Source organism: Episyrphus balteatus, chromosome 2 (genome assembly GCF_945859705.1).
Source record: "Episyrphus balteatus chromosome 2, idEpiBalt1.1, whole genome shotgun sequence".
In the NCBI taxonomy this organism is placed as follows: domain Eukaryota; kingdom Metazoa; phylum Arthropoda; class Insecta; order Diptera; family Syrphidae; genus Episyrphus; species Episyrphus balteatus.
In genome coordinates, this window is record NC_079135.1 from 90,563,539 (window position 1) to 90,575,188 (window position 11,650).

The 11,650-nt window shown below is 28.6% G+C and overlaps 1 protein-coding gene across 4 annotated transcripts in view; it reads right to left on the reverse strand.

The window, feature by feature from the left end:
* LOC129912063 (calmodulin-A-like) overlaps window positions 1-11,650 on the reverse strand; it is a 235,590-nt gene that overhangs the window by 10,418 nt on the left and 213,522 nt on the right. For all 4 annotated transcript variants that reach the window (XM_055990168.1, XM_055990167.1, XM_055990166.1 and 1 more), the window contains 5 exons: window positions 958-1,245; window positions 861-894; window positions 701-802; window positions 503-638; window positions 283-431 (listed from right to left, as the gene is read on the reverse strand). In XM_055990168.1, coding sequence (XP_055846143.1) covers window positions 283-431; window positions 503-638; window positions 701-802; window positions 861-894; window positions 958-1,245 — 709 coding nt within the window. The remainder of the gene's footprint in view (window positions 1-282; window positions 432-502; window positions 639-700; window positions 803-860; window positions 895-957; window positions 1,246-11,650) is intronic.

An 11,650-nucleotide genomic window follows, 5' to 3' on the forward strand; every position in this document is an offset into this window, starting at 1 on the left:
ACTTTTCAATGTCCCATACTTTGTTTATTGTAATTTTTTGTTGCTAAGCGGAAAATTTAATTTGTTTGGCAAGAAAAATTGGAAAAAAAGTGCTAAAAAACTTAAACTTAAATAGCACCTCTGTTTACAAACACATTTGCATGAAATTTTGACAGCAGATCAAACTCATTTAGATAATGAGTGCATTCAGTCTTATATTCCCTTTCAAACCGTAGAAAATCGCTTTGCGCACTCTTATCAACCGCGCACTCTTATACCATCCTACCCTAGTTTTTAACTTACCGGTGTAGTTGACCATGCCATCACCATCCATATCGGCTTCCTTCATCATATCATCTACTTCAGCTTCAGAAAGCTTTTCGCCTAAATTCGTCATTACGTGACGTAATTCAGACGCTGATATCAGTCCATCATTATTTTTATCAAATACTCTGCAAATAAAAAAAAAAAACATAAAATTAATTTCTAATTAGGTATTGGAAATTAATCAAGAAAAACTAACTTAAAGGCTTCTTTGAGTTCGTCTTCGCCGTCAGGAATCTTCATTTTCTTAGACATCATTTGCAGAAACTCATTGAATTCTATGGTTCCATTACCGTTTTGGTCAAAAGCATCAACCATATTTCGAAGTTCGGTTTCTATGAAAAATTGAAACTTTATTAAAGATTTCCGTCAAAGGTATAAATTGTTTTTATATTACCACTTGGACGTTGACCTAAAGAACGCATAACAACACCCAATTCAGACATCGATATAGTACCGTCTTCATCTTTGTCGAATAGCATGAAAGCTTCTTTGAATTCTAAAAAAAAAATTATTATAACTAAAAAATGCATATGTCAAAGTTTATTGAATCTTACCTGCAACTTGATCTTCAGAGAGTCCATGTTCCGTCTAAAATGTTTAACATCACTATAATTTTCATTTAAAAATTAAAACAAATAATTTTTCACAAACCAAATCAATTTTAACCACCAAATCATAAGTTTGATGCTTCTTTTTGCCTTTCTTCTGTGATTTTGCCAAGGCTGCTCCAGTTTTTGGGGCACCTACACTCAATGAATGTTTGGGTGTCAAAGATCCCTTACTGCTAGAGCAAGATGATTGTTTAGCCGGTGCTGGCTGTTTAGCTGAATGGGCTGTGGCTTTAGCTGGTGCACCTCCCTTCTGACCTGGTCCGGGTGTCTTATCGCGCTGCCCGGATTTGGCATTGTGACTAGATCCATCGGCTGGTTTATTTCGTGCCTGATGAACAAAGAGAAAAATAAAAACAAATATTTTTGAATTAAAATCAATATTTGAAAATTGTAAATAAATTAAATAACTTTAAAAATATATATTAAATATTTTGATACAACTCAAAACATACTATACCTTAGTTTTCAGTTTTTTTTTTTTTTCTATTTGATTGGTTTGGTCTTTTCTTACTTGTTTGAAATATACTTAAAAACCAATATCTGGTTAGCTGTGATGGTTTTTCTTAACAAATTAAGCCATTAAAGCGATAAATAACTCACAGCAAAAACTTAACCTTAATACTAATATTCATGCTACGATAAAGATTTAAAAATTCATCAAGATAGTTTTAATTTGTGTAATTATACGTAAAAATAAATGTCCTTTAATAACTCCAAGATGAGAGCTCGGCTTAACTGCTCCCCCAACTCAGAAGCCTGTGCTCAGAATATGCCACAATATGCTATTGCCTATAAAAGGTTCACCAAGTTTTAAGGCCAGATATATTTTGACAAAAAATTCCGCACTTTCCTGGACAAATAAGGACTAAAAAAAGGGTACAAAACTTGGACAAAACAAATGTATATAATTTTATTAAAAAAAAAACAAATTTAGCATATTACAATTTTGGGGCAAATTTGAATGTAAATGAAACGTTGTGTCAAAATTTAAGAGCAGTTGGTAAGGAACTTTTCGAGATTTGCTGTTAAAAGCAAATGAACATGAAATATACCAAACACTCTGATTTCAACTTTAGATTTCTCAAAGAAGAAAATAGATATTTAAAAGATTTAAATTTAATTCTTTTAGAAAGCGTTAAAAATTTAATTTGAACAAATTACCAAACGCTAAGAAGGAATCCTGGAAAACTGATAAAAAGCTGCATTTTCGATTTTCTAACGGGAATATCTCAAAAACGTGATGTGATAGAATTGTTCTGACTTCAGTTCGAGTTTAGCACATAAAAAACTTGTAGAAAAGCATATTTTGATGGCTTTAACAAAAACCTTGTTGACCATCACTGTTAATGGAACAGAAAATAAAAAAAAAGAATTAAGCAGATAATAAACCAAAATAAATACCCTTCACTTTAAATGAACGCGATTTGTTTTTTGAATAAGTAGTGAATTGAGAGTAGCATACAATTAGTGAGATACTGAAGAGAGTACAATCCCGGACAAATAATAGAAACTATCCCGCACGTCCCCGACAGAGGCAAAAAAGAGTACATGCCCGGGAAAACTCGAACGTATGGAAACCCTACCTGAATGGAACTAGTGACGCTACTGTTGATTCTCTGAATGCATTCTTCCGCTACCTTGATGGGAGGTGGAAACTTCTATAGCCTAAACGGATGGGCCGACCCACTTCAAAGCAGTTTTTGAATCTTGTACAGATGGGTTTTTGGAATTAATTTTTGCACCAAAAATAATGATAGATACCTATCATATACCAATTTTGGAAAACTTGAATTTTCTCAAAAACGGCTTCTACATGAAATTTTGGTTTTGGGTGTTGATTAATAAAATGCTACCAAATGGCATACCAACTTTATTTAATTTTTTTCTTTTTCAAAAAATTATTTATTTATTTTTAAAAAACAGCTCCAACAGATTTTAATTTTTTATAAAAGAAATATAAGAAATATTATTAATTAAAGAATTTGAAGAAAATTTGTATATTTTTTTTAAGTTTTATGTTACTATTCCTCCTTAAATTTTGGTGAAAGAGTTTTACAAAAGAAGTGTAGTTTATAGCTTTATATTTTTAATGGGCCGCCCTGAAGTTCGCAAAATATTTGGTTTGATTTTACTTGTACTCATTTATCAATTGACAATTGCTCTGATAACTTTTGAGGGCTACAAAATCATTTAGAAAAATTTTAACCATGTTAAAAAAATTTTCCGAAATAATGTGAGTTTTAGCAACTAGAATATACATATCTTTCAACTCGATGTAATTTTGTATGAAAATTTTTTTAAGGTGTAGGTACGTAAATTGCAAAACAATAGAAAATATTGTAAAAAAATAAGTTGAAATTTTATTTTACTGAACGACACACTGGAGCCCAAATATTCGCAAAAATAAGCCCCTTCTATTTAAATAACGGTAAAATGGTAAAAGGCTTTAAGTTTTTTATTCTTGATTTGTATCCAAATAAAAAAAATAAAAATAAAGAATATATTTCATAACTTTCAATCATTGGTTAAGCTCAAAAGTCCTTAAAGATTGAAGTGAAGTCAATTTAGATCAAATGAGCTTTACGAGTAATAATCTTTGCAAATAAAACTCTTTAAATACGTATCATAGATGAATCAGTAAATAATATAAGTTTTCTTTCTATTTTAAACATAGGTAATTACCAACTGAAATATTTTAATTGAGTTTTTTTTTGTCATATTCCATCTTCACTTTATAAAAATTAAGAAGAAAGACTAAAATGAGTTATTAGCCGATAAGTAGCAATGATAATAAAATAAATTAAAAAAAAAATATTTCAAATTATTAAATTCAATCATAAAATCATTTTTACAATCGTAAATCTTATTTTTAAGTTCTCATATTTTATTATTTTATTTTATATTTAATATTAAATTTGTACATTAACCCAATCACGTTTTAATTTCAGCAATTAATGATGGTCACAATAAAATGAAAACACGTCGTCGTCGGGGTATAATAATATTGTGAAGGCGGCAGCAGCAAAAATATTCGCCAGGTATTTACATACACAAACATAGTCCATAGTCGACATTATACTAAACTGAAAGCGTAAATTAATATAACCGCCCATTAAATAATTTATGCTCGTTCATAAGATGTCAGCGTCAACATCCTAAAATATTTTAGAACAAAAAAAAAAAAATAAATAAAACAAACAAACATCTTAAAAGCATTTTCTTAAATTTTATTTTTTTGTAGAAAATAAAACAACTAGAGGTCGACTCCGCCTGAATTAAATATTAAATTTGGAACGCAAGGCATTATTTATTACTACACAAAATAGAAACAAGAGAATTAGAATTAAAACGACATAACAGATATCAAATTTTGTGAGAATTTAAAGTTGACATCATGGTTACCCATTCTTGCTTATGGATTTAATATATGAATACTTTTAGAGATAAAGGGCTTCAAATATTACAGAAGCAGTGGACCTTGAAGTGCAAAACTGTAAAATAATTGATATTTCTTGCTCTAGTTTTCACTCAATTGCTTTCTAATGGAGAACTTTTCCATAAAACTTGGATTTCTTTTTTCCATTTTTTGTACACTATTCAACTACTTTTTTAATTTGTTTTATTTCTTAGAAATATAGTTCACACTCACTTGACAAAATTTTGTAGTTGTTAGCGGAAAGAAGCATAAAGTGTGCTCACTTTAGTACCTGTTTATCTACAAAATAGTTTCCATGCTATGTCTAATTGTAAGAAAACCCAGAAGCCTAATTAACACCTCTTCCAAACTAAAAAAAATAAGTCCGGTATCGAATTTCGAAGTAGACTGAATCGGTTGACTTTAAACGTATGGGAGCAAAATAAACAACATAAATTACTAACCTGTGACTAGTCTTAAAATCTTAATTATTTAATTCGTTACATATCAGAATTTGAGTGTATTTCAAATTCCATGGGACGTAAATTTTTGTTTGAAATGAGTCAATTGAAGCGTTTATTTATTTCAAACAATGATAAAATTTACAAGAAAAAGCTAAAAAAAATTATTTTTTTTCTTTTCTCATTATATTAATTTTTTTATTTTAAAAGCTTACAAAAAAAGCCAAAAATTGCTTCTAAAGAATAAAACCATTTTTAAATTTTTACAATGTGAAAAAAGTATTAAAATAATTTATTTAAAACAATCATTTCTTATGAAAATAGTGAAAAAATCACTTCCATCACCCAAAATCCATTTTTTCGATAAAACAACCTATAAAAAATTTTATACCACCTGAAAGATTATTGCTTCAGCTCAAAATATGTATATCGATCATGTCTATTAGGCATCTACTCGATCAATTTTCATCAAAAAAAGCATATAATTTTATTTTCTCAAGCTATTGAATCAATTTTTTCAATGACAACCTATACAAAATTTTATATCATGTAAAAGCTCATTTTTTCACCTTTCAAATGAAGTTTCAATCTTATTTTTGCGATGCCTAGAAACAAAGTTAGAATTTTTTAAAGCCAACCATGTCTACATTTCAAACTGAGAATACGGTACTTCCCACACTGGTGGCTGGCTGTTCATGATCAATAGATCTCCACAGATGTTCCGAGGTATTTTGCAAGTTTTTTAGTTTAACATTGTGTAGCTTGTACTGAATGTACAGTTATGTGTGATATATCAAATGAAAGGTAATATTATCAGGATGCTCAATAAAGTTAAATCAAGTTTGTGTTTGCTCTAGATCAAAAGATATAACCGGTTGAAAAATATAAATTTATTTTACCGTTATCTCAAAATTGTGACAACAAAATTGATAAACATTTTGCACAGATATAGTCCTATTTATTAAATATTTTTACTATAAATTTCATTCATTTATCTGTTGAAGAAAAAAAGATAAAAATAAAAAACGGTCAAAAAACTTGGGACAAAAAAACTTGTTTTCCCCGTTATTCGGTCAAAAAACATTTTAAAATATCAATTTTTTGCACATATATGTGCACAGTCATAGACTAGATGTTCTATAAGCTTGAGATTTTTTGAACGCCACAAAAAATTTAAAAAAATCACCCAAAAATACCCAAAAATAAGTAGGTGCTTTTCAAAAATTCATATTTCGAAACGCAGAGACTTAAAGAAAAATCCGTATTAGACCTCTAACTTTTTTTTGTATTATCTTTCGAATGACGTTTTTCAAATTGTCAAAAAAATTTTCCCTACCTATAATCACTACTTCCTCAAAGGTCTACTTCATGTTTTAGTCTTAGAAAATCATTTATTACTTGTTTTTGAAAATTTTAGAATTTTTTTGAAATCCATTTTCAGCCTTGTAATAAATTTATATATGTATCTATTAAAAAAGAATTCAACTCTATACATTGTCGCGTTTTGCACTTTTTTACAAAAACAACTCGAAACAAAGATATATTTCTATTGAAAATTCATAAAACCACTAATCCGCTTGAAAAAATAATGAAATTCAATAGTTTTTTGCCTTTGTTAAAGAAAAATTTTTTTAAGTTTTCTTGAATTAATTCAAATTCATTTTAATAGTTACTATAACCTAGGTATCTTCTTCGTTCTTTTACTCGGCGCTGTTATGATCTCGATGACGAGGGTATCATAACCCTCCCACGTAGCTGCTTTACAAAAATGATCATCATCTCTTCCAACTCCAAGCTTCGACCTGTTATACTATCTACGACGCGACGTATCTAAAATCCTTAATAACAATAGCGTATTTTTTTGGTTTTACCTAGATATGCATATTTCGTAATTTAAGCATTTAGTCATTTTTCTGATTTATATCTACTCACCCATTTTATTATTTTATCACATAATCAATTTTCAAAAAGCCTCTCTAAAAAATATTAAATATAAATCAGGAACAATCTAAACGAGTAATTCCGCACTCAATCCTTCCTCTGATTAATAACTTTAAGCAGCGATAATCGACTCATGGTTTAAATTTGTCACACGCCATTATAAAGGATTTGAAAATTCACACTTCTTCTCTTGGCTTTTGTGTCCCATTAATATCTCATTTAAAATGAATTTTCTGTGAAAATGAAATTATGTAGTATGTAATTCGAACGTTGTTGGTTTAATCAGATTTTCGTTCCACCACTACATTAAGCTAAATTGCTATTAGAAGGCGTAAGAGTACCTATTACAACAGTGGTTCTTTTTACTATTACATCCAAAAGAGGAATTTTATGAAAAATTGGGTATTACAAAATATCCACTCTTAGTTTTTAAGCAAATGTGATTTTAAAATGATAAAATACAAACAAAATACATCTAGGAATTTTGTCAATTTAAATAATTGGGCATATTTATGTAGGTACTTCAAGCATAACATTTAATTTTTTTATTCTTTGGGTATGTACTCGTATATAGGAAAGAACCAGAAAAAATCGTATATCACTAACTTAATCCTTATTTCCGATACATGTCGCAAGAATAGGTACTCTTTTTAGTTGATCAAAGAGTTTCTTCCGAATAGACACTCCTACTTTCATTAGATTGGGAAATTAAGTTCGGAAGGTATTTTGGGAGGAAATTTGAGTATATTTAAAGCCTAGCAAAAAGTTACCAAATAAATTGAAATCAGTAGGTACCCGTCCGATTCTGACAAGGTCAATTCCTATCGAGTGAGATTTTGCAATCAAGTTGAAACAACTATCTTAGCGATGAGCTAATCATTTTAAAATTTAACGATATATCTGAACCAGATGACAATACAAAAATGAGTAAGGTAGTAATAACTGAGGAAGATTTGAAACATAATTAAAAATTAATTAGCCAAATAAATAAATGTATAAATACATACTGATAATGTGAAAACGCGATTTTGTAGCTAACAATAAGATAATGTTAGCAAAAATAAACAAAACAAGTTAGGTTCAGTCGTAAGCAAATACTTTAAAAAAACTTATCATTACGTCTCAGTTTAATTTTGTAGGGTAAAAAAGCCTGACAATTTAAAATAGGTTCCTAATTATTTAAAAAAAAATGATCTTATTACCCGAATTTAACTTAATTAAATGTTAGTGATTTTAACCGAAATAAAACGCTTTTTGAAATAATTTTCATTATTCTAAAGCTTAAATTTACCGAGTCAAAAATTTTAAAATCCAAAACTGCTTCTATTAGGTTATTATTCCTCCTATATAAAGATATAAATTTAAATTTTTTCCGGTTTTGTTCGACAACTTCCCATTCATATGAAAAATTTACTTTTAAATCCCTTTACTTTTTCCCTTCCCACATTATAAACAATTGCTCATACATTGATCATCTGTTTATAAATGAACACTTCATTTAAAATAATGGATATTTTTATCATCAATCTATACCAGCAAAAGACTCACTTGCAACAAAGAATATATACATTAATTTTGATGTTCTTCCTTAAATTCGACAATTTGTCTTAGTTAACAAAAAAACAAAAGTTACGTTATTAAGTGTTGTTCTATTTGACAGATACCATCTGACATATGAGTGAGAAACAAAAAAAATAAATATATATTTCTCAGATGTACACTTTTGTGTGTAGGTAGAGAAGGAGGTACCTTCACAGATCAACGTAAAATCTACTCCAGAATCCATATAAATATAAGTTTCCCCTAAAGAAATAAGCAATCAAATATTTATGTTTTCAACACTCTCTCTCTCTCTTTCTGTCTATTTTTTGCTGTATGGCATTTGAAATATTTATTCCCTTGGGTAATCAATCACAAATCTAGCTACAAAATAATCCACATCCACATCAAAAAATCATCTTTTTTTTTTCCTATTTTCCAAGATTAAAGAAACAAGGAAACGAATATTAAAAATATAATCTCTTATAAAACAACACAATAATTTTAATTATAAAAAAAAAAAAAAAATAAACTCATTTTCTAAAAATATAAAAATGATATAAATCTTAACATCAAATTATCACACCGCCGCAGTTGTGATTTCCTACTTTTTTGTACGTCGTCATTTTCGAGGGAAAAAAAATAAAATTCCTTTGCAAATGTCGAATATAGAGCAATTCTCCACATGGAGTGACGATGATGATCACGAAAAGTGAGTGGTTTTTTTCATGCGCTATAGCTCTGGCTAACATCACCATCATCAACATCATCAGAACCATGCTCATCACTACTGTTACTGATCTGTCAGATGATTTTTGTGGAAATTCAAAACATCTCTATATCCAGGGGCACATCATCATCACCATCAGCCTGGCCAAAGCTCGTTCTGATTGTGCAATTTGATATTGAATGTTGAATGTTTTGAGTATTCTGGCGCCGGCCGCCATGGTTTTGGGATTTTTAAAAACTATGCTAAGCTAGTAGCTATTTTGATTTTTTTAATAAAAAAGATGACAACGCCGCCGAAAGATACCACAATTTATTAGAGAAAAGGTGTGTATCATCATTTAAGATAGAGAGATAGAGATTTTTTCAATCAAGGAGCTTGGTTGATTAATAAGTTATTTCGAGAAGTATATTATAGTTGTCTTATGACACAGGAGGAATCATTTCTGGTTAATGTTGTGTGAAATTGGAATTTACTTGTGGGAATCACCACCTACACTTCCGATTTGCTAGATTAATTATTCAAATAAATTAATTGTGTCCTATATTTCTTGGTTGAACTATGACAAACAAGAGAATTTAAGTTACTTTTGATCTCGAAGTTCATAAATTTTATTTAAGAAAAATGTTACAGGTTTCGATTTGTTAAAAAAATTTAGTTTTGTTTAATTGGAGAAAATATTTGGTTATTTATAGTTTTTCAAAAGATGAAAGAATTTGTCAATTTACAAGAATTACAAGGTTGATTTATGAAAATGTCTTTCTTTAAGTACATAATATGTGAATTTTTGTATATTTTATTATTTAAAAATGAATACTTGCTATTCTTTAGATCATTTATCAATTTATACACATAATTCATACATAATACCATCGTCACGGGTGGGATTATTGCATAGAAATTGTTTATATTCATTAAACCAATATGAAATTATGGATATGTTTTTAAATTACTGAGCTATTACAGTCGACTCCCTCTAAGTCTAACTTGCGCGGGACTCGAAAATTGGTTCGAGTTAGAGGGAAATTCGACTTAGAGAGAGTTCGACTTAGAGGGAGTCGACTGTATATTTGTTTTGGGTCTTTTTTTCCTGTGGGATATGATAAACAATTGAAATGATACGGAATTTTTTTGTAGAAACTGTGGAAAGTTATTTCGAAATTCTGTTTAAAGACTTTGGTTTCTCAAAAAGTTTTAAGCTTTCTAAGGTAGTGAGGCCAAATAAGGCCCACCTAATAGATTTTCTTAATATCTGGTCTGCTAGACTTTTGAGAATATACGAGTAAACTAAAAAGAATAATGATTCTTTGTCTTTTTATCTACATGAAAACATAGATTTTATTGTTTTTTTTTTTATAATTGAAAAGTATAGTTTTTCGATATTAAAAAAAAGCTTACGTTGTTCTTTATAAGGCCCATAGGGTCTAAATATAGCCCACTCAGTTTTCCAAAGAATAGCTCAAAATTGCCAGCAGGAAAACAATGTTTTGAAAGTAAAAACACAAACAAATCAATGTGTTTCAATAATATTTTGTTTTAAATTTATTTTATAAGAAAATATAAGAAAAAAGTCTCTTCAGTTTAATATACGAATAAACACAAAATTTAATTTTAACAAAAAAACATAAACAAAAAACCAAAAATAAAAGGAACAAGACAACAATTCATGGCTATCCTTTTTTGGGAAAAGTTGACACTTATTTTTAAGCTTCTATATTGCAAAAAGCTCATCAATCAAACAAAAATTGTTTCCCTACAAAAATAGTGTTATTATCACAAGAGGACAAATTTCTATGCAAAACTAAATTATACAAAAAATCGGTTATAATAGCAAATTTATTATACCGGCACACAAAAAAAATATTCGATTCAATAAATCCGAATCCGAGGTCCATTTGACATTTTAAGATCCGGTTTTTGTGAAAAGTGTGAAAAACCACAAAAATTAAAATCAATAAAAAATGTTTGGTGTTTTATTACAAAAAAACAATCTTGGTGTTACATCTTTTCCATGTCACTCATTTTTGTCTCAAAACATCATTACTAGGAACGACTCTTTTAAATTTCTTTAAGTACTGATTTTCTTTCAGATTTCCATGATGTTTTCTATACAAAAGCTTTTAATTTGCCTAAGCAAAAAATCAGAAATAAAAGTAATGTATTTTTGAACTATTTTTGTATTGATTTGATGGAATTTATTAAAAATATAACATACTAACTTTATTTTATACAATATTAAAAAACAAAAAGTTTTCAAACAAAATTTTCTTTTAAATGCATCTCAACACAAGAAATCGTGTGGCAACCTTTTTTTTGAGCTGAAATTTACTTAAGTAGTTGTTTTATTTCCTTCAAAGGAGAAGCAAATGAGAATAAGAATGAAGACTTTTTCAGTTTTTATTTTTTTGTTGCTTAAAAACTTTTTTAAGAAAATACTGGTGTTTTCTGTAAAAAATATATTTACACGGTTGTGTGTCTTTTTCTTTTCTTCTCAGATATCGATTTTTTTTGACAAAAATCCGACTTCAATTATTAAATTTTTTAACCTTTTTGTTCAGAAAGGAACTTTTTTAGCAGCCTTTCAAAAAATTTTAACGTTAACGCTGTACTTAAGTAGGTACTTTAAGTATTTGTAACCGTGCATTTTGTT